We start from the raw sequence: 22,770 nt of genomic DNA, 5'->3' as shown, positions 1-22,770 counted from the left end.
AAGGCCAGAGATGCTATTTCTTTAGAGGGGCTGCCCCACATCCCACGCCCCCCACCCCACCCCCGGGCCTGCGGTGCCCCAAGGCCACCCTAAGTCCTTCAGGAGGGGACTTTGCAACTCTGGGAAAGGAAAAGAGATGAGGGGAAAAAAGGAATCGGGAGCAAGAAGACAAAAAAAAAAATTAGCTCATTCTAGCCACAAAGGGAGAAGAGAAAGAACGAGAACGAGCAAGCAAGCTGCAGTCCCGCAGTGACCCCAGGGGAATCGTGTGAGTCAGAGCAGCCATATTGAGCAGGAAATTACTCACAGACGCTGCGTTCCTGCCTCTCCACTCCCAAGAGAATCGGCCTTTTGTAAATGGTTCCTCTGTCAGTAACTGAGGGGGGATGGGGAGAGGCTCTGCACAGCGCCTTCCTGTCAGCTCCTTCCCTTCCAGCTGAAATCTGATCCCTCCCTTCCCAAAACTCCAAATTTAGAAGCCAGATTGAAACTGAAATTCTTTTCCTGCCTGCCCTGGGCTCTTAAAGGCGCCAGGGCTGCATTTCCTGAGACAGCAGAAGCCCTGCAAGGTGGGGTCCCTCATCCGGGATGCCCAGGGCGACCAGGGCAGGTCCTGGGAGACGAGGAGGAGACGCCCGGTTCCATTTCCCACTTCTTGTTGTTTTGGTTTTTTCTCCTAGTTGCACCAGCCATCCTGATCCCCAGGTCTCCAGAGGCAACACCGTCTTTTCCAGACCGAAGCACACAGAACTGAACTCTGCACAGGCCTCCGGGTCCCTGTGTCCCAGCGACGGGCCTTCAGCCTCCCTGGGTCAGGGTGGGCCAGGCCAGGCCACTCATTCACGGACCAGCAACAGGACACACTGGTGTGAGGTGGAAGGGGAGTGGGGGGGAGGGTGGGAGGGGTGGGGGGGTGGGCGTAGCCCAGACCAGAGCTCCGGAGAACTGGCCCGGCGCAGCCGCATCAGCAACCACACCAGCCAGGTCTCCGCTTGGCCAGGGGGACGGAAGGGAGCCCCCAGCCCTGCCAGCAGTCAGTGTTTGCCACCATGCCCCAGCACCTAGACCCAAAGTGAAAACCAGGCCTTGCGGAGAGGGTGCAGAACAAGCTCTAGGGTCTGCCTCTCGGCCGATGAAGTTACGAAAACCTCCTCAAAGTTCAATGTGCCATTAGTGCCACCTAGTGGCCGCTGTAGGATTTTCTCCAGCAGAGGAACCGCATCCCAAACTTCAGGAAAGCTTTTGGGTTTTTATACCAGAGTAACCAACCAACCAAATAAAAATACAAAAGTTGAACCTGGAATCAATTCCCATATTCCCCGAGGCCCGGCCCGACCTTCTTCCTTGCGAGTCACTGACAGGGACCCCGGGGTTTGGCCAGCCACCAGAGGGAGCCAGAACAGCTTAGTCTTTTACCCCCAAGTGAGCAGAGCAGGGCTCAGCCTAGAACGCGCACCCCTTCTCTCTACGCTGCTCCTCCTGGGGTCTCCCAGGGCTCCCCAGACCCTCACATCCCACTCTGGAAAGGGCAGCACGTGACTGGCTCGTGAGGCAATGAGCCAGGCTGCCCCGAGTCCTTCCGACCTTGGGCCTGCCACACTGCTGAAGGCAGCAGATCTGAGACTGGAGCGGTGGCCGCCCAGCCGTCAGTTCCAGCTCCATTTGCTGACTTGGAAAAACGTGTCATTCCCCTCTGGCCTCTGCAGTTTGGCAGAGGCCTGAGCCGAACGCTGACCATGAGAAGCCTGGGGCTACGGCTGCTTAACCAGGCTTCTCCTCCGTTCAGGGGGCTCAGGGGGCTCAGGACAGGAGCCGAGAGAGCAGCCTCAGTGGGGAGGAGACCACAGTCGTGCCAGGGGCATCACTGGGGCCAGAGGTGCATGTGGGTGTTGGAAGAGAGGACAGTGGCAAGACCCTCTCCGGACAGCAGAATCAGGGCGCCCTTTGAAAGTTTCCAGGGTGAGGGGGACAGGTATGCAGCAGGGAGGATTGAAGGCCCTGACAATTCCTGAGAGAAAGGCCCTAAGAGCAGTGAGTCCCCAAATTCCATGCAAAGTCACCTGGCAGGTGTATTTAAATACGGGTTCCTGGTTCTTGTCTCCCAAGATTCTTGACTCAGAAAGCTGGGGTTGGACCCAGGAACGTGCGTTTTAACAAGTTCCCCGGGTGATCTGGAGGAAATGGGAGACCTTGCCTCAGCGGGCAACAGCGCCCAGTTAAACACCCCCCTGCCAGGCGGGCTAGGGGTCCAGGCCGTCTTGGTTCACCTCCGGCACTACATCTGGTCCATGTCCTCAGGTACCGACACAGATGTGTCCCCAGAAATCTAGCCTGCTGTCCACATGAGTCTCTCCAACTCCTGCAACGGCTTCACCCCACACACATCCCGTGCACGTGGCTGGACAGGCCTCGTGGGCCCCACCCACCCCTTCAGACCTGCCGCACGGGTCACCAAGTCCAGCTAGTGACTGCGTCTCAGTCCCACAGCCCAAAAGTTCCATGGGGTTCAGGAGTAACCCCAGACCACTGATTTAGGGCACGAGATCCTGGACAGTCAAAAGCGGGCTTACAACCTTGCAGAGGCCTAGTGTGGCTTCCTTTCCAACAACCCACCTTCTGGGGCCAACCCTGCTGTCTCCAGGCGAGGGCCCTGGCTCCTCTGTCTCACCCCAAAGCCACCAGACTCAGGTTCCTCTCGGCCTGGATGTTGCCACGGGCTTCTCCCTCACCCCCTCCCCTCACCTCAGTAATAAACAGGATACACTCCAGGAACATGTAGTCCTTGTGGTTCTCGTTCACGGCCTTCTCGTCCACGAAGTGCCTGGGCTCCAAATACGGGTGGTCTGGGAATGGCAAAGAGCCCCGGGGTTCAGAAGCAGGCACTCCCACCACGGAGCACCTCAGCCCAGGGCACTCCACACCCACCCCGGGGCCACAGTCCTGCCCACGTGCCAACACTTGACCTTGTGGGAGCAGTGAAGGACCTGTGTGTGTATCCTAGTGAACGAGCTTTGGCTCTGCCTTTTTCTAGCTACGTGACCTTGAACCAGTGACTACAGCCCTCCGAGGCTCCGTTTCCTCATCCGTGCAGTGGGGACATGAACGGCACCTCCCTCTCACTACCTGATCGGGGATCACTCGCCACGGTGCCCGTACAGGTGAAGTGTTAGTCAAAGGTGGCTGGTCTCGTGCTGGCAGAGACCCTTCCCAGCGTCGTTGAGAAGGTGCTGGGAGATAATCTACCCAACATGCTTAGAGCAGTGCCTGGCACAGAGCAAAATATTCACCAAGGGTCATTTATTAATACTATTCTGTAGGCAGTTAATCCTACGTCAAAGCGGAAGTTACCACCCGACCCTCACCCGCTGCAGATCCCAATGCGCCGCCCGAGCCTGGAAAGCAGTTTCAGAGTGGGGGGAACCGCTACACCGCGCCCACCGGAAGTGGTTCACTGCCCAGCACTTGGTGGCCGCTCCGACGGGCCCCCTGGCACACAGCTCGATAATAACAGTGGATGACGCCAGTCACCGAGTCAAAAGAGCTCCTCGTTTTCAACATAAAACCCCGCAGCTGCTGCCAGGAGCTGGGGCGCGTTTCACACCAGCCCATTACGCGCCAGGAGAGCGCCCTTGCTCCAGCCTGTGTCACTTTCCATTATCTCGGCACACTCTGCCTCCGCCTTCCCGAGCCTGCCTCACCGGCTCGCAGCAGAAGGTCGACAGCAAACAGCCTCCGTCAATAGCCGGTCTAATGCCTGCTTTACAAGCTGTCACCGTCTGCCCGGAGCGGAAGTAAGGGGGGGGGGGGGACAGAGAACGCACCCTGGGGGGCGGAGGGGTAGGCGCCCCCTCTCCAGTACCTATCAACTGTGAGCTGCCCCAGATGAAAGGCAGGAACTGAAAGTCGTCTAGGCCCCACACTCCCTGGCTGCCGGCTGGCTCCATCCTGTACGTTTTCTGGAGTTTCCGCATAACCTCGAGGTACCTGCGCAAGAGGGAGGTGAAAAAAGAGGCAGCACAAAGTAAAAAGCCGGCCTCAAGCCTTCTGCCACTGGGAGCTCATGGAGGCCAGAAATAGCCACCTGAGAGCGTAACTGGTCTCTATTTCAATTAAAATCCACACGCATAAGTTATGCATCAGCTGGCACTCTCAAAATAATGTGGCTTTATTTTCTTCTCCCACGTTCAGCCTTCTTTTGGCCCAGGGAAGGGGGTTTCGGCCCATCGACTCCTGACAACGTGACACCCTGGGCAGGAGCCTCAGGCTCTCCAACTCTGGCCTGCCTGTAGGAAAGTGGCCGGGAGACAAAGCAGATCATCTCCTGGGGCCTGTCGGCTCCCACCCTCCCTGGCATCTGGGGAGCTCTGGCATCGGCATCGCCAGAGGGGGGCCCAGAACAGGCACTGTCAGAGGGCTCCGGTGACCATACCACACCTGTGCTGCCGGGTAGGGGGTTTCGGGGGTGGGGCTGGGGGGGGGGGTCAGAGTCCCACTGCCTGGGTTCAGCTGGCTGTGTGGCCTCAGCTATCACAAGACAGCTGATTTCTCTGGGCCTCTGTTTCTTCGTCTATAAAACAGAAACGAAGGCTGCTGGGGAGGTCAAGGGAGGGAGCCGCATGGCAGAGCCACGGAAGCATTAGCAGTCGGTACGTGACGTTTCCTTCCCTTGTACTTCCTTGAAACTGAACCTGTCAGTCCTTCTGTCTTGGGTGCCCCACCCACAGCCGGGGCTTGATGAGGACGGGCCGAAAGAAGAAACAGGCGCTCAGGAGAGCCCTCCGGCACCCTGTCCTCAGTGTGACAGTGACAAGGAGGAAAGAGACCCCCACTGGCCCTCCTCTCACTCACCGATTGAACACCTTGAAGACAATAGCTACTTGGTCGTCTACCCGGAGCACCCCAATCTTGCAGAGGCAGCAGAGGAAAGCAGCAAAGGCTGCTTCGTGTCCTGGGGGAGAAAAACCAGCTGAGGTCGACGGGCTTCCAGAGAAACGAGTGGGACTGCTCTTGACCTCACCACAGCGCAAATCACTGATACCTGCCCCCTGCGGACGGAGGTCAACATGGAGATAATGGGGCCACCTCCCTTTCTAGAAAGACCCAGGCCCTCTCGAGAGCTACCACTAATGTAATTCTATTCCTCATGGGCCGAGGCTGAGGACTTCTTAAACAGACACTTGCATTTTATTTTGTTTAACTCACTCATCAATTCTGTGCTCTCTACTGAGCACCTACTACGACGGCAGCCACTGTCCATATCAGGCACCAGGGCGACTTAAGTCCATGCCCTTGTTTGACAGTTTATGATCTATCGGGATGACAAACATTAAATAGATGATCACTTCTATAATTCTAGCTCTGAAGGAGGATGGAGTGATAATCGGAGGATATCACAGGGGAATCCTTACATAAGGGTTCAAGAAGGTTTCCCCAAGGAAGTAAAAGTGAATCTGAAAGATGAATAAGAGTTGGCAAGGCACCGGGTGTGAGGGAAGCAAGAAGAGCAATCTAACCGAGAAGAAACAGCATGCGCAAAGGTCCTGAGGCAAAAAAAAAAAAAAAAAAAAAAAGGTATGTTCGAAGAACGCTAAGGCAGCCAGTGTGGCTAAAGCAGAGAGGGCAAGGGAGAAAGTGTAACAAGATGAGGCTGGCGATCACGTAGGCTTTCGCTGCCACAGTAAAGAGCTCAGACTTCATCCTAAGAGCAACGGGAGCCACCGAAGGCTTCCAGGCGGGGAACGCACGGTCACATCACAGGGTCAAAAGGCACCCCCTTCCTTTCCCAGTCATGTCAGATAGGAGTGGGCAGTACTACAGAAACCACTGACTGGATTCCGGACTGAATGCCATGGTTCATAGTGTTACCAAAAAGTATCTATTCGGAGGGAGGCGGGGAGAGAATGTTTCAGCGACCTCCTGTCCCATCTCTGTAGAATGAAGGTGCCTTCAGGGCCCGGGAAGCTTGTGAGCGGTTTCTCTCACCTGCAGGCTTCCCCATCGCCACCCGCCAGAGTCCCAGCAACCCTACTCAGGGGCTCTTGCACCCCTGAGAACGGAAGAAACCTCCCCACTTCTGACCTGGCCAGTCTCCCCTCGGGGTTCTTCCCTGTTGTTCTGAGTCAGAGCCCTACCCGCGGAAGTCCCCCAACACTTGATAAACCTGCTCCCCGGCAACAGGGGAGCAGAAGACAAAACCTCCCCGTGACCCAGGTCCAAGGGGGCCCTTCTCCCGGCCTGCCTCTACGGCCTGTGCTCCTCCTGGAGAACCCGAGCTGCAGGCAAGGGGAAGGCCCAAAAGAGCAGCTGCTCTCGGACTTGCTGCTTCGGGTCAGGTCAGAAAGCTGGGCCTACCAAAGCGGAGTCCTCCTCAGTTACCCCCACCCAGACAACGCTTCCCTCCTGAGGGGCCTGCCTCTCCCGGAGAACTCAACGCAGACGCGGGGCTGGGGAGAGGGCGTGCCGCGATGCTGCCAAAGGCTACTGAGCTCCTTCATTTCGCAAGGGTCTGGGGAGGGGTTGCCTTGAGATATAGTAAGCACTCAATAAATTATTTTGCGATGGCGATGAGCTCACAGAGCTCGGCTTTACAAAGAAGAGAACCGAGGCCGCACACAGACACCATGCACGTGGCAGCAGCGCCCCCTGGTGGACGACGACAGAGCCGCGGAGGGAGCCCCGGGCCTCCCTGCGCCGCCACCCGGGGCGCTGCACCCAGCTGGCCCTGAAAGGCGGCCTGCTCAGAGGGCCCCGAAACGAGCCAGGGCACGAAGGAAGCAGCCCAAGAAGAGGCCGCAGCGAAGCCAAGGAAACACGGAGTGGCGGGTACCTGTGCCATAGTCGATGCGCGTGGAGTTCCCCACGGACTCCTTTAGGTAAACGGCCACCTCGGGCACGGCAGCTGCCAGATGGGTGGGGACCACCGTGGCCACCAAGTTTTCTGCTTCCTGATAACACAAGAGACACAAAGTGGTGGCAGCAGATTAGGCAGCATCCCGGTGGGCAGGCACCCAGGGGCAGCATTTGGCTGGGGCCCGGCTGGCCACGCCAGGCCGGCCTGGCTCCCTGCTCTGACTGGCTGCAGAAAGAGGAGGAGGGAGACATTTCCTCTGACACCTCTCACGCTACAGAGAGACGACCTGGGGCGGCTTTTAGCCTGCTGAGCCTTCCTCCGGGGGACAAGGGTCTAGGACAAGATAGGAGGGAATGGAAAAGAAGCCATCCAACCCCCTGCCCCAATCTGGTAAGTCGCTGACGTCCCCAGGGCAGCGAGGATGTGTGCCACACGTCCACCAAAACACGCGTGAGAGAATGGTCACATCATTTACAGCAGCATCATTTACCGTAGCCCAAATGCGGGAACAGCCCTCAACTGCAGTGTCCATCAGCAACAGATTGTGGGCTGGTTATGTGATGGGGCACCACACCGCAGCGGAAAAGAGCCACTGCTCCACACAACACGGGTGCATCTCAGAGACGTGACACTGAGCAAAAGAAGTCACGTCTGTCGGCAGTTCACAAACAGGTAAAACTGGTCTATGGGACAGAAATCAGAGGAGTTTGGGGGATATCAACTCAAGGAGGCATAAGGACCCTGCTAGAAGGCTGGAATGTTTTATCGCTTGATACAGGTGGTGGGTGCAAGCGTAAAAACGTAGGTTAAGATCTATCGAGGTTGCAGACAGCCTCTCCTCTGCTGTCCTGCCTGCCGCTCCCTGGCGGTGTAGTCAATAAACTTCTATCTCCTTTAAAAAAGAAAGAGAGGAAGGAAGAAAGATCCATCAAGCTGTACAGCTCTGATGTGTTAAACTTCCTTTAAGCCAGTAACTCCACACAATCTTAAAAAAAAAAAGACCATGTGCCCTCTTAGAGTCCAGAGGCAGCCCCAAGCTGCTCTTAGGCAGGGACGGTATTTTGTTGGGTCCTTGGGACTCCCCTCTGCTCCAGGCAAAAACACTGAGCCAGACAAATCAGGACCCAAGTTTCTCTAAGTTCAGTCTATGGACACCCGAAAATCTCCTGGGGACCTGTGGAAAATCTGGCTTCCTGGTCTCTACCCTAAAGACTGTTTTTCCAAGGGCAGGGCCCAGGATCCTGCATTTTATTTTTTTGCTTGCTTTGAACAGGTATCACCGTTACACGATTCAAAAACAAACGCATTATAAAAGGGATGCACTGAGAAGTTTCTGTCCCCCTCCCCACTCTCCCCTGCCTTCAGAGAAACCACAGCTTTATTAGCCTCTTGTGCATCCTTCCAGTGAGTTTCTTTAGGCAAACTGAGCAACACAAACATGTCTTTTTATGTGTCTCTTTCCTGCCAAAAAGTAGCTCACCGCGTGTCAGAGCCCAGACTCCTCTTCAACGGAACAACAAATCCCAGAGCACCTTCCCCTGAGCTCCCGAGTCAGCCTCCTCGTCTTTCTCAGAGCCGCGTAGTACTCCAGGGTGGATCTACAAGCTTATTCAACTGATGCCCTGCACACGGACACCTGGGGCATTGGAATCTATTGCCGATGCAAACGCGGACCTGATTACCAGCACTGTGCTGAGGAATGGGCCTCCACGGCAGTGATTCCCAGAAGACGGCCGGGGTACAGGGTAAACGCGTTCGTATTTTTGGCAAATGGAATTGCTGTTTGACAAACTCCCCGGTGATTTTGAGATGCCCAAAGTCTCCCACACGCCTAGCCCAGCTCCCAAGCATGTCCCGGGGCAGCCTCACCTCGTCGAGTTTGGCATACCAGGTCCTGTAGGCCTTGTTCCCAAATCGAGAGGGCTGGTCCACCGGAGGGGTCTCATCGATCCACCTGTCCAGCGTGTTGAGAAGGGCGACCAGCTTCTCAATGGCCTGTAATGGACAAAATAGAGGGGGCCAAGCCACAATCGCTAGTGGCCTCCAGCTAGAGCCACAGAGCGACGTCCCAACTGCCAGGGGACAATGACCCCTAGGCATGGCATTAAGTGGCGTTCTCCTGGCTGTCCCCCTTTCTTCTCGACCATGCTGAATATGAAGGAGGGGCCGGGGGCGCACAGTGAACTTAACAGAAAGGGACCAGCATGTGGCTGAAGGGACAGGAGTGGCTTCACCACCTGGTCTCCTAGAACCAGCCTATCAAGAAGAAGTTGCTGGATAAGCAAGAACCCCAGTCCTGATCTTCTTCAGTACCTTGTACTGGGGTCTCCTGTTAGGTACACGACACCAACTCGTCACAGAAAACAGTCATGTCAAAGCAAGAGGACAAATCCCGCTACCCGGGAATAGATGCTATTCACATTTTAACGCAGTCTCCAATTTTGTCTTTTTATAGTGTTTTCTACTGTTTCTCGTGGAAAGGATTTAAAGGCCGACGGACCTGGATTCAAATCCGCCTGAAAACGCCATCAGGGGCTGTGAGACACTGAGAAAGTGGCTTGAATTCTCAGAGCCTGTGTTTGGGTTTTTTGTTTGTTTGTTTGTTTAAGTGAAACGATGCTGCCATGCAATATAGGATTAGTCTCTGGTGCAGAACACAGCAATCTGACAACTCTGTAGACATCAAAGCTGTTTCGTCACCTCGGAAATGGGCGTGATGATAAACACCTCCTAAGGTTGGGACGGGACCACACCGCAATCCAGAGGCTGCCAGTGCCGGGCGGGGGCCGCGGCATACGTTTATACACACACAGGCTCCAAAACACAGGTCTCTCTCTCTTTCTCTCTCTCTCTCTCTCACACACACACACACACACACACACACAAAGAGATCTGCCAGTCTTCATAAAAAAGAAAAATAAAACACAGGTCACGGGACACGCACTGCCTTGTAGCCTTGTCAAGTGCCTCATGAGCCTCGTTCCACCTCAACACGTAAACTCAATCTTACAATAGCCTTTAATACGCGAATAGCATTTCACCGCGCCAACGTGCTATAATTTTTTACCAAATCCCTCACTGCTAAATGCTTGGGTTATTTCCAAATATACGCTCACTCCCATCAACAATCTGCTAACTCCCACTCTGTGGACCTGCCGGGTCATAGGTACAAACCCCTGTGAGGCTTTGTAGGGCCGAGTCTGTGTGATGCTCTGTGGGGCTGCGGTGTCTGGGAGCCCATCGCCCTACACCTTTCCCACAGCAGGCAGGAACCAAGGCGTGGACTCGGTGCCGCAGGCCAGGGCAGCGTTAGCACACACGATGTTACTCAATGAGGAAACCAGGTGAGGCTATCCGAGACAGAGGTCTGGGAGGGCTAGCGAGAAAAGGGCTCCTTCTTGCCTGTGGCTTGCAAAATCAAGAAATGAGTAAGTAAATAGGCCACGAGAAAAGGCTAGCAGAGGGCACAAGGGCAGAGCGTGTGCGGAGGTGGACAGCCCTGGGAAAGCAGACCTTCCCAAGAAGCGGGTCTTGCCTGCGTCCACTAGGCACACACAGGAACCCCTGATACTACGAGCTACCAGGGTGGGACCCACATGAGAAGCTGTGAGGAGGAAGGCGAGGCACGGTCAGGTCCACTGCTGCGTTGCAAGGCCCTGCAGAGGAACAGTCTGAGAGCTGGGGGGGCGGGGGGGGAGTGGATTTGAGCCAACAGAATACATGTCAGCCAGCGCCCCCACCCTGCACCCTCCCCGCCCACAGTTCCAGGGGCACAAAAGACACTGCGGTCCACGGCAACGGCGCCCCCTGGTGTTGTGCAACATGACCTTGGCCTGACTGCTGCCATCCCTCACCTCCCTTTCTCTATGCTTGGCGGTGCAGGAGAGTAAAAGTTAACCTGCAAGAGGAGAAGGTCCCTGTAGACCTGGCCGAGGCAGAGGGCCAGGGTGACTAAAGCTGCCCAGCTGAAATGTGACAGAAAGCACTGCCAAAGCCAGCTTTGCGAAGAACCAGGTCACCAGGAACCGATAAGGCCAGAGCAAGCCTGACCCCATGCAGCAACTGGGACTTAGGAGGGACGGCTCAGTAACCCTGGCCCCAGGGAAGCACCAGCCTGGCCAACTCCCTGGTGATCTCCATGGTGGGCAAGGCACTGAAGGGGATAAAGAAGGCGCTGGGAGGCTGCGGAAGCCAGGCCCCAGCTGCTGGCTTGGCTGGGGCGATGAATAATTAAAAGGCTCCTAGCTCCTCCCGGAGAGGGCTTTCAGAACACAGGGGCTGCCTCTATTGTCTGACTGAGGCAGAGGGGCTGAAGGTGGGGGGGGTGCTGTGGGCCGGAGCCCCCAGGAAGGACAAACAACCATTTGAGCTACCCTCCGTTTCCCTAAACCAATGCTTCCTCTTGGATTTCACGGACCAGTAAAATTTTCTCCCAAACGTTACCTGCCAGGGTTTTTTTTTTCTTCTTCTTCTTTGCCTCCAACTTAAAAATCCAACCGAACAGCAGCAAAACCAAGCCTCTTATCTACTCACATTTTACAAAAATCAAACACCTGAACCCCCAAAGATTAGGACAGATAGAATCTCAAACTTAACGAAAGGCTTCTAAATGCTGGTCTAGACAGCCTCACTACACCACCCTTGCTTGTTCCCTCTGCTGCTGCTGGTCTGGAGGCCCCGACACCCAAGGCCGTGCTGCCCTCTCCCCAGCTGCCATCCCGGCAGCGGCAGCAGGAAGCAGGAATGGGAGGAAGTAGGAGCCCCGAGCAGCCGAGCAGCCTGTGGCCCTCGGCACACACACCCCCCCCCCCCCCCCCCCCGTCTGTGGGCTGAGACCACATGCCGTGAGCCGCTCCTTCCAATGCCCTAACAGCTGAGGACCGGAGGCCAAACTAGTCACCTCTGCCCAGCACATGAGAGGCAGCCCATGACCCCGGCACTGAGATGAACCCCACCCAGCTCAGGAAGAGCCTCCAAAGAAGCAGTAACATCACTCCTAGAACTCAGACCTGAGAAACAGCTAGTGATAAGACCTCACGATGACAATGTCACCCCCTGTGTGCAATACGCACCGAGCACTGTACCAACAACCCTACGAGGAAGAGCTCAGTGAATCTCCCCCAGGGGCCATGACTAGGTGTGCTGGCTCCTCCGCCTACAGATGAAGAGCGAGAGCGTGAGAGGGACAAAGCCACTCAGCTCGGAAGGGAGAGGTTATCAAAACCCAGTCGGCCTGCCTCCAGAACCCGAGCACTTAAGCCAAAAAAAACAGCTCCTGAGCCAGGACAACACCTGGCTGGCGTGGAGTCTACCATCAAAGTGTCAGGGGCAATTATGGGACCCGAGGGGGATTTGGCAGCTCAGGATCTGCCAGGGTAATTAGAACATCCCCCTGTAATTAGACTTCCTCCACCATACTTCCCACCCACTGAGCCCAGCCCAGCTTCCCTCACCACAGGCTCAAGGACGAGCCCACTCTCTCCCAACCCACGAAATCACTAGTGGGCCAGCTCCCAGGAGAAGGCTGTCTATTCCCAGCACAGGCCTGGCTCCCCTCCAGTCATAGAACGAGACCTCAGCCACCCAGCAGCCAGTTACGGCCCAGGAAGGGGCAGCTCTCACGGGGCGGGGTGTGAGGGCCAGCGGGGCAATGCCAGCCTTGGGACAGGTGGAGAGACCCGGTCGTGACAGAGCCAGGCCTGGCCCAACAGGGTGGGACACTGAGAGGCCACTTGCACCCTGGTGTCTGAGATAAGAGTCTCAAGGTGACTATGGGCCAACTGGGATAGAAACTGAAGAGGCCACTGGAGGCCTGGGGCCCGGCCGTGGGAGACGGCATCCGGCAAGAGCCAACAGCCTGCAGGCCCCACACCTCCCCGCAGCTCTCGGCCTCTCTTCACGAACACCCTGTCTCCGAAACAGCAGCCAGAGAGCACCCACCCTGCCGTGCGCACCCTCAACTCAACATCCCCACTTCCAGAAGGGCTCCTCAGGGAAGAGCGCCCACAGATCTATACGCAGAGATGTTCAGAGCAGAGACATTCAGAGCAGAGACATTCAGGGACACAACCTAGAAGTCCACAGTTAGGGGCTGTTTAAGCAAATGAGGGCCGGCTCGATGAGGCAACCGTTTCCATGGTGGCAGAGGGACAGGGGGAGCTCAGAGGGCAGGTCTGGGTGACATTCCCCGAACCGTGCCCAGGGCTGCCCCAGGAAGTTGGGTAGGAGACGGAACATAGGCGGGGGTCAGCTCGCTGTTAATACGCTTCTGTTAGTGACCCTTTCGCTAACAGAAGTGAGCTCGCTTCCTTCATTCGCGATCTTTTTTTAATTTAAAAAGTTACGTAAAAACACCAGTTAGCAAAAATGCAGGCTATCAAGCGGCATGTTTAGCTTGATCCCATTTTTATAAACATACATCCATTCACAGATTGAACAAAACAGAACAGAAAAGATCGGCCATACAGACACCAAAACGCCAACCCGCACGTGTGCTTGGACGATCTCATTTTCTGCCCTGGCCCGCCGTGGGCAGCGAGCACACAACCCTATGGGCTGTTTTGGGAGAGGCTCCCTGCTTGTGCCTACCTCAGAGACTTTGTACTCGAAGGTCAGCTTCTTCCCCTTCACACCTTCGTTGAGGGTCAGGATGAACCCGATGTAGTCAGCGTATGCCTACCAAACAAAGCGGGGAGTGGGGACGGGGAGAGGGGTGTCAGACCCACGGCCCCCTACAACCCGGGCCAGCCCCAGCCCCACCCGGCTACCGAAGCACCCCGAGCTGGCCCCGGCCCCCAGCCGGCCAGCAGCAGAGGTTGAAGGCTAATGCCAAACTCGCCACCACTACCCTCCGTCCTACACGGCTGGCAAGCCAGTGACCGCAGTGACACCTGGACCCCGGGCCAGACTTTACTGTGCGCTCACCACTACTGGCAGCAGTTCCTTCACACAACTCCACAGGGCAGACCCGGTCACTCTCCCCATTTCATAGATGAGGAAACCAAGGCTTCAGGAGAGGAGACCCGCCCAAGGTCTCCTAAGACCGAGATCTCATTAGACGTGGATCCAGGACCCAGCAAGGCCGACTCCAAGGCTGTGTGGCCAAGTGCTCAACGATTGTACCCTATCACCAGGAGCGCAGGAATACCGGCAAGACCCGGTGGTCTTCCAGAAGTTTCCCCCACCAGACAGACCAGGCTGTCAGCCTGCAGTGCAGACCCCCTGCTCCCAGGAGAAGAAACTGTTTTCTGCCCACGGCCAGGTCTCCCGGCACACCCATCCCCAGCTTCCAACTGGGCGCTCTCTTCCCCGTTGCTGCCAGCACAGGGGTTAAGAAAGCACCGAGGGGCGCCTGGGTGGCTCAGTCGGCTGAGCAGCCAACTTCGGCTCGGGTCATGATCTCACGGTTCGTGGGTTCGAGCCCCGCGTCGGGCTCTGTGCTGACGGCTCAGAGCCTGGAGCCTGCCTCGGATTCTGCGTCTCCCTCTCTCTCTGCCCCTCCCCTGCTTGCGCTCTGTCTCTCTCAAAAATAAACAAACATTAAAAAGAGAAGAGAAGAGAAGAGAAGAGAAGAGAAGAGAAGAGAAGAGAAGAGAAGAGAAGAGAAGAGAAGAAAAGAAAAGAAAAGAAAAGAAAAGAAAAGAAAAGAAAAGAAAAGAAAAGAAAAGAAAGCACTGAGGTGCAGGCCCCTGAAGAGGGAATTCTGAGAGCAGGTGACTCGGTTTGGTCCTGTTTCCTCTTCTTCTCTCTCGCCTCCCATCTCCTTCCTCCCTCCTTCTCCAAGCCTTAAGGATGCCAGCAGCAGCCACAGCAAGCCCTGAGAACTGACCACTCAGAGTCTAGAAGGGAGTGTTCCTGCACCAGGCCTTTCCTACCGCCCGTGGAACGGCAACAAGTGGAAATGAGGGGTCGCAGAGCAGGTCTGAGCCCTCGGCCCGCCGGCAGCTAGCGTTCACGGTCATTCCTACAAACTACACCGGGACACAGAGACAGGAAGCAGCAAGGGGCAGCGTGGCCCTCCGCGGCCCCTGCTCCCGCGTGGGTCTGGGGCTCTTGACCAAAGCTCCGGTCATTCTTATAAACATGACATGCAAGGTCTCCACCAACACCACCATCCTCGTCACTGTAAGAGTAACAACGCTGCCTGCCGCTCAGCGAGGCTCACGGATGCCTAGCGCTGAGCCAGGTACTTTTTGGCCTTTGTGTCATTATGGCCTCCAAACAAGCCCATTTTATGGTAGAGGAAACAGGCTTGGCCAGGTTACGCAAGTTGCCCGAGTACAAGAAAAGGAATGGCGGCCCTGGGCTTCAACCTCTGACCTCCCTGGCCCCAAGCTCATGCTCTTGGCTGCTGCACTCTGCTGCCTAGTGAAACTGTGTGGGCCACGGCACAGAGCCATTCATCCACCCACAAGAGGCCCGTACACTTGACCGACAGGCGAAAGGCTTCTATCCAGTATCGTTCAACATACACTCCAGAAGAAAAAGTAACCAACACTTCTCGAAAAATGTTGGTGCCTACAATGGGGTCAACGACTTTACCTACAAAGGACCAAAGAGTAACGATCTTAGGCTCTGCGGGCCCCAAAGTCTGGCTCACAAATTCTCGATTCTGCCCAACTCTGCCACTGTATTGGGAAAGCAGCCATGGAAAATACTTAAACAAATGAGACTCACTGTATTTCAAACTTTATTTACAAAAACAGGCCAAGGTCCAGATTAGATGAGCAGGCAGTAATTTGCTGATCTGTGGCCTAAAGCATAGCGGCTCCCAACCCCTGGGTCTCTGGAGGCAGAGGACCCGGGTGTGAATCCCGAACCTCATCCCAACCACTTACCAACTCTGCCACCTTCCTAAATTTCTTTATCTCCTGGCCTCAGTTTTCTCACCTTCAAAATGGGAGATGACCACTGAGCCCACTTCCCAGAGTTCTTGTGAAGATTAAATGAGCTAAAAAAATAATAATACTTGGCCCACCATGAATACCCAATCCTCCTTGGAAAACATCCAGGGGGAAGGCAAGGAACTAAAGTCACATTTGGGGGTAGACTCATGGTTTTCAACCCAGGCGATGGGGCTCCCAGGCAACTTCTGACAATGTCTGCAGACATTCTGGGTTGTAATAACCAGGGGCAGGGGTGCTCCTGGCATCTAGCAGGGGGAGAGGCCAAGGAAGTTACTAAACACGCTGCAAGGCACAGGACAGCCTGCTACAACAAAGAATTATCCGTCCCAAGATGTCAATAGTGCAGAGGTTTAGAAATCCCGAGGTAGAACAATCGAGATGACAAAAGGACTCAAACTGTGCCCTTTGAGCAGACGAAGGGACTAAGGTGTTAATCCTGGCAAAGACTTGGTGGGGGAACACAATACAGAAAAGACATGTTAACCATCTCCAAATATTTAGAAGGCAAGCTTGTGAAAGAGAAGCCAGAAGGCTTGCACAGCTCCAAGAAGGACCAAGCACGGCAACGCTGGGTGGGGGTGCAGGCTCAGCATAAGCCCAGCAGACTCCCCACGGGGAATCTGTCCTTCTGTAGAAGTGACCCTCCCCACCCCCACTGCGCAGACCAGGTGTAGGCACCTGGCTGGAGCTGGGACCAAGGCTTTCCCTGTGGATCTGAAACTGACTTTCTTTTCTTAATCCCAATCTTTCCACAGCCTGTGCCAGAAGCCTGGGAGGCAGAAGCTGTTATTTTCTGCCCACCATTGGACTGAGCAGCACAGAGGGCTGGTCTGTACTCCTCCTTGTTCTAGGTCCCAGCTCCTTGGTATTTTTAGGCTCAGCCGCCTCCCGGGCCTAAGCTTCCACGCGGTAACCTCAGCTCTCTTTGATACGCTGGCTCCCTGACTGGCTGTAACCTACAACCAAGAATCAAAGTGACCCGTGTCATCATCTAGGACACTCATGTTCGGCGAATACAACACTCAAGGGATGATGGTTTATGAGAACCAGGAGCAGAACTCTCCAGCGTTACTCTGGCCCCAGACCCCAGAGACCTTCCCATTAAAGCGTTCTCTGAGTGCTCCCCCTGAGAGACAGGGACAGCCGGCTCCCCTGTCATCTCTCTCCCTAGCTTCTAACAGCTCCGGTTCCAAGAGCAAGAAAGGTCAGGAGCTCACCGTCTTTGAAAAAGCCCAAGTTTGTCATCCCAACTCTGACCCTACAGTGCAGATGTCACTGGTACCTGAGAACGCTTCCATTTGCCCATGTCTGGAACCGTGTGGATCTCCTTTTTTGGAATGATGAAGTTCTGAGTGGCTGGAGGGGCATCCTCCGAAGAATCTTGACAGAGAAAGTGAAAAAGCAAACAGATAAATAGAATCTTAGCCCCAACCCAACTTTCTCCCTTTCCCTCTCTCCCTCCCTTTCTGTCTCCCTCTCCCTACCCCCCCACACACACTTTTAAACCAAGGCTCCAATATCCAGTCCCTTCGGTAAACCAGACATATACTCCCAGGACAGAGTAATGGCTTGTTAAGCCTTTCCTTACTCGGCAAGGAGCCCCCAGTGTACTGGCCGTCCCCTCTACAAGTGGTAAGTTCAGTGGCTCCACCATGCCCCACCCCTCACCTCCAGCTCCCTAACCAGAGAATGGTTAGAAAAATAAAACCAAGTCGACCTTTTAGACATAAACAGGCAATTCAAAGACGAGAAGAAAATACAAATGGCTGATAGACATTTGAAAAAACGCTGCCAACCTCTGAATAAGCAAAGAAATGTAAATTGGATGAGATGGCTTTCCAAATCAGGTTGGCATATTGAAAACATCCAGCAGCGACTGTGAAGGGGAAACAGGAACTTTCCTGCACTGCTGGTGGGAGTCTTGGTAGAATCTGCTGAGGAAGCAACTCAGCACGGGCTTCTGAAGTAGAAACCACATAGGGGCGCCTGAGTGGCTCCAACTTTGGCTCAGGTCATGATCTCAGGGTTTGCAGGTTCGAGCCCCAAGTCGGGCTCTGTGCTAACAGCTTGGAGCCTGGATCCTGCTTTGGTTTCTGTGTCTCCCTCCCTCTCTATCCCTCTCCCACTCATGCTCTTTCTCTCAGAGTAAACATTAAAAAAAAAAAAAAAAAAAAAAACTTAAATAAATTTTAAAAAAAACCACATATACCCATTGAATCAACAGTTCTTTTTTCTTTTTTAATTTTTTTTAAAAATTCATTTATTTACTTTGAGAGAGAGAGGGGTGGGGGAGGGGCAGAGAGAGAGAGAGAGAGAGAGAGAGAGAGAGAGAGAGAGAGAATTCCAAGCAGGCTCTGCACTGCCAGTGAGAACCTGATGTGGGGCTCAAACCCACAAACCATGAGCTCATGACCTGAATAGAAATCAAGACTGAGCCACCCAGGCGCCCCTGAGCCAAGTTCTACTTGTAGGCATCGACCCTTCAAGTGCTCACAGAAATGCACAAGGAGGTATATAAAGGTGTTTACTGCATGGAGGGGCGCCTGGGTGGCTCAGTCGGTTGAGCGTCTGACTTCGGCTCAGGTCATGATCTCACAGTTTGTGGGTTCGGGCCCCGCGTCGGGCTCTGTGCTGACAGCTCAGAGCCTGGAGCCTGCTTTGGATTCTTTGTCTCTCCCTCTCACTTCCCCTCCCCTGCTCATGCTCTGTCTCTCAACAATAAATAAACATTAAAAAAACTTTTTTTAAAAAAACTAGCACACAGTACTTTGGAATCAGACAGAAAAAAAAAAACAACTATTTTAAACAGAGTTTCTATACTGGCAGGAGTTGAGGAAAGGAAAACACAGGGCAGTTCCATGCACTGACCTAGAGGCAAACTTAGCACCAAAACTGACTGCTTGGATGACTGCTTGGCCTCTCTAGCCACAAGTCTCTTCCCCACACTGAAGGATCCCCTTCACTTTGTGATGCTGTGAAAAATAAGCCCTGAATCTCTATAATTCCAAAATCCAAAAAGCTCCAAATACCCAAAGTTTTAAAAAAGTTCGGCACAAATTCATCTGGTACAAAACTTAAGCCTAAACCAACATGAGGACATTGGCAGGCTTTGCAGAGATCTCTTTTAGGGAATTTACAGTTTGCTGCAAAAGTATTTTTGTTTGATTATGGAGCATTGCTTTCTGAAATCGGAGAAACTCTGAATTCCAAAATACACCTGGAGCCAAGGGACCTGGATAGAGGAGCCATGCCTGAATGTACTGTTGAAGACCTGTGGTATTAGTGAATGCCTTCTTTTGAAAACACAAACTCTCTTGGGGCACTTGGGTGGCTCAGTCGGTTGAGCATCCGACTTTGGCTCAGGTCATGATTTCATGAGTTCCAAACACCCCACATCGAGCTCTGTGCTGACAGCTCAGAGCCTGGAACCTGCTTCAGATTCTGTGTCTCCCTCTCTCTGCCCCTCCCCCACTTGTGCTGGCTGTCTGTCTCTCTCTCTCTCCCTCTCAAATTAACATTAAAAAAATTGTTTTAAATAAATAAATAAAATAAAAAACACAAACTCTCCAGAAAGAGTCATTCACAACATATGATAAATGTGTCCTAAAACCAAGTTGACACTGGCTGCATGTATAAAGGGGACAGGGCTCTAAGAAGGTTCTGGAACATGTGATATTTGGGACAATGGAGCATGCCTGGAGAGGCCCTGAGGAAAGGGAAAGCACTAGGATACCTGGAGACCTAAGGAGGAGGATAGAGAATCTGAGATGAGAACAAGACCAACCTCTACCTAATTCAAACTTCAAATCAGAACCCAAAAAACAGATCAGATACTCTCTTCCTCCTCCCACCTGGTCTGCAAGCCCAACTGAGACCTGTACTATTGGTAAATTACTACTTTACGATGCTAAATGATAAGCTTTATAGGTCAAGCTGGTAACCTAACCTCGTTGTTTTTATGAGAAAATGTGTTCCACACTCCAAATAATCAACTTGCAAATGATCTTTAGGAACAGAGAGCCCTTTTGTAAGTTTGAGAGAGAACAGCTCCTTTCAAGGGGACAGCCCTTCTGAAGTTATTTCACAGGTGGGAAACTCTCCAGGCAAGGCCAGGCAGGTATCAGGGGAATGGCCACCATGCAGGAAGCATTGCAACAAGGACTAAAGACATATACACACGTGTTGTTACTGGAACACACGATCCCAAATCAAAGAAACAGGCCTTCAGACTGAGAACTATGTTAACAGTCTCTCCAGCTTCAGATCTAATCTCTGACAAAGGTGCCATGGGACATGTGGATACCCTACAAGTTCACTGTATAAGGTGGAACTATCTAGGGTTTTAGAGATGTTCCCAAAACCCCCCAAAAGAGGATAATGTATTATCATCTATCATTAGAGAACCAGCCTACATGTTCAATCTGTACCATCTTTTATTTATTTATTTATTTATTTATTTATTTATTTATTTATTTATTTATTTTAATGTTTATTCATTTTTTAAATTTTTTTATTGTTTATTATTTTTGAGACAGAGAGACAGAGAGCAAGCAGGGAAGGGGCAGAGAGAGAGGGAGACACAGAATCGGGAGCAGGCTCCAGGCTCTGAGCAGTCAGGACAGAGCCCGACACGGGGCTTGAGCTCACAGACCAGGAGATCATGACCTGAGCCAAAGTCGGCCACCCAACCGACTGAGCCACCCAGGCGCCCCTGTTTATTCATTTTTGAGAGAGAGAGAGAGAGAGAGAGAGAGAGAGATACCATGCCCTCGCACGGGGGAGGGGCAGAGAGAGAAGAAGAAAGAGTATCTGAAGCAGGCTCTGGGCTCCATGCTGTCAGGGCAAAGCCAGATGTCGGCTCGAACCCACAAACCACAAGACCGTGACCTGAGCCGAAGTCTGATGCTCAACCGACTGAGCCCCTCAGGCGCTCCTGTACCACCTTTTAAAAGGCCAACAGCAATCAACATTTCCGGACTACCCACCACGTGCCATGTTTTGCCCACATCATCAATGGAACACACACTGCAACTCGGTGCAGAAGATGTAACAGCCCCAGTTTCTCAAAAATAGAGAATGTGATTTGCCAGGCAGCGCCAGCTCTGTACAACTCTTAAAAATCCAAGGTTTTCACCACTACACTGTCTAAGTCAAGTAGTTCTTTCTACTCGTTCCAAAATGTCCTGTTTCAAACTTCAAAGAGAACCACCACCTCAAGGGACCTGGCTCTTTCCAGCCATATAGATACCTTCCCTTTATCTCTTTCGGTGCCCGGGTCGTCTCTCCAGCCACCCAACTTTGGAGATGCACTCATCTCCCCAGAATTCCGGTTGGCTTATAGCTCTCACAGTCATTACCAGAACTTCTTTTTTTTTTTTTTTTTTTTTTAAATTTTTTTTCAACGTTTATTTATTTTTGGGACAGAGAGAGACGGAGCATGAACGGGGGAGGGGCAGAGAGAGAGGGAGACACAGAATCGGAAACAGGCTCCAGGCTCTGAGCCATCAGCCCAGAGCCCGACGCGGGACTCGAACTCACGGACCGCGAGATCGTGACCTGGTTGAAGTCGGACGCTTAACCGACTGCGCCACCCAGGCGCCCCCATTACCAGAACTTCTAAAGGCACAGACACGGAAGTTTTCTACTGAATGAAGCAAATGGTTTCAAATGCCCTAACAGACCACAGCCAGCTCTTTGTTAATCTGTTGGGGGCAGAGGGGAGGATGAATTTCTCCTTCCTGAGTGAGACCTTCCCAGAGAGCCCCACGTGCAAGACAGAAGGAATATCCAGTGCTTTAAACACAGTAGCTGTTGGCCAACCTATTCGCCCCATCAGAATTTTAAATTCTCTATGGTCAGTCCTTCTTAGCTCGAGAGAGGGCGGCAGGTAACCGCCAACAGACTTCCCCTTCTCCAGGAAAACAGGTCTCTAGAAGATCCCTTCCTTCCCTACTACTTGCATCCGTTATTTGAGATGAACTAAAGCGAGGCCACAGCGCAAGTAAAAGTTACAGATGGCGAGGCCAGGCTCATCTTGCACAACCAGCTTTTTTTAATCAGCGGTTTACACAACCAAGGGCAGGTCTCTCAATAAATTGTCAGCCCACAGCCCGATTTCCAAGAGGGAGAGAGGGGTAGGAGGATGAGGGGTGGGAAGGGTGCGGAGGAGTCTGGAAAGCCGGGGCGGGCGGGCGCAGGCCCACTGAGCACCACCCGTCGCCCGCTGGGCAGGGGCTAATAAAGGCAGCCACCAGAATCACTTTCGCCCCCATCCCAGGCAGTTCCCCACCAGCTCAAGAGCTGACTTCACGCGCAGCCCAGATACGGAAAAGGCCTCCCCTTCTGGCCACGGCGCTGCCCTCCCGGCCCTCTGGCAGCCGGGGCCCCCCAAGTCCCGGTGTCGCGCCCCACCCACCACCCCTTCGCAGTCCCGGGTTCTTGGCCACCCCGCAGGTCCCAACATTTCCCTCTTGGGGCGCCTCCACCGGCTCCTCCTCGGGGCCCAGCCGCTTCTGCCGCTCGAGTTCCCCCACCTCCCGACCCCTTCTCCAGCCGAGCCCCCCACACCACACCCTTTCCCCGACCCCACGCCGGGCGCCGCCCCCGCACCCCCACACCCAGGCCGGGCCCGGCCGGTCCTACCTGGCGGCGGTTGCCGCTCGCCCTCAGCCATCTTCCTCCCGCCAGGAGCCGGCCCGGATACCTGCAGTCCCCTCTTCCCTTTCACGCCTGCACTCCCTTCCTTTCCCCGGCTCCACCAGGCGCTCAGAGCTTTCTGAAGAGAACTGAGCACCGGCCGGCTATAACCGAAAACCGAGAATTAAAGTCACCCCGGTGAAGACGACCGCCATGCTGGTGCGGGGCACTCAGGGAGCATGCCCAGCAACGGCCGGCTCGCGGCCACGGCGCTCACGGGGAGGCGGCGGCCATGTTGGTGCGGGGCAACTGGGAGCATGCGCGGCAGCGGCCCGCTCGCCTCCCTACCAGCCCACTGTCCGCCCGGTGATGGGAGCG

General features: G+C 54.1%; 1 protein-coding gene and 1 long non-coding RNA gene across 2 annotated transcripts in view; one reads left to right on the top strand and one right to left on the bottom strand.

Annotated features, from left to right (window-relative positions):
* Positions 1-22,686, bottom strand: part of PTPA (protein phosphatase 2 phosphatase activator) — a 30,451-nt gene extending 7,765 nt beyond the window's left edge. Inside the window, exons 1-8 of the mRNA XM_047070723.1 lie at positions 22,399-22,686; positions 17,039-17,136; positions 13,439-13,525; positions 8,720-8,845; positions 6,827-6,944; positions 4,849-4,948; positions 3,860-3,984; positions 2,743-2,843 (exon numbers count right to left, since the gene is read on the bottom strand). Coding sequence (XP_046926679.1) covers positions 2,743-2,843; positions 3,860-3,984; positions 4,849-4,948; positions 6,827-6,944; positions 8,720-8,845; positions 13,439-13,525; positions 17,039-17,136; positions 22,399-22,429 — 786 coding nt within the window. The 5' untranslated portion in view covers positions 22,430-22,686. The remainder of the gene's footprint in view (positions 1-2,742; positions 2,844-3,859; positions 3,985-4,848; positions 4,949-6,826; positions 6,945-8,719; positions 8,846-13,438; positions 13,526-17,038; positions 17,137-22,398) is intronic.
* Positions 6,984-9,502, top strand: LOC124505013 (uncharacterized). Its single transcript, XR_006960556.1, has 3 exons — positions 6,984-7,240; positions 8,323-8,595; positions 9,306-9,502. It is a non-coding gene; the product is annotated as an uncharacterized LOC124505013 (long non-coding RNA).
* Positions 22,687-22,770: the final 84 nt, after the last annotated feature.

The sequence above is a fragment of the Lynx rufus genome, unplaced genomic scaffold (assembly GCF_022079265.1).
Source record: "Lynx rufus isolate CCGP_SWC_20201006 ecotype Redwood Valley unplaced genomic scaffold, mLynRuf1.p SCAF_10, whole genome shotgun sequence".
NCBI lineage: Eukaryota > Metazoa > Chordata > Mammalia > Carnivora > Felidae > Lynx > Lynx rufus.
Note: the sequence above shows the minus strand (reverse complement) of the source record. Positions and strands in the feature narration are given on the sequence as shown.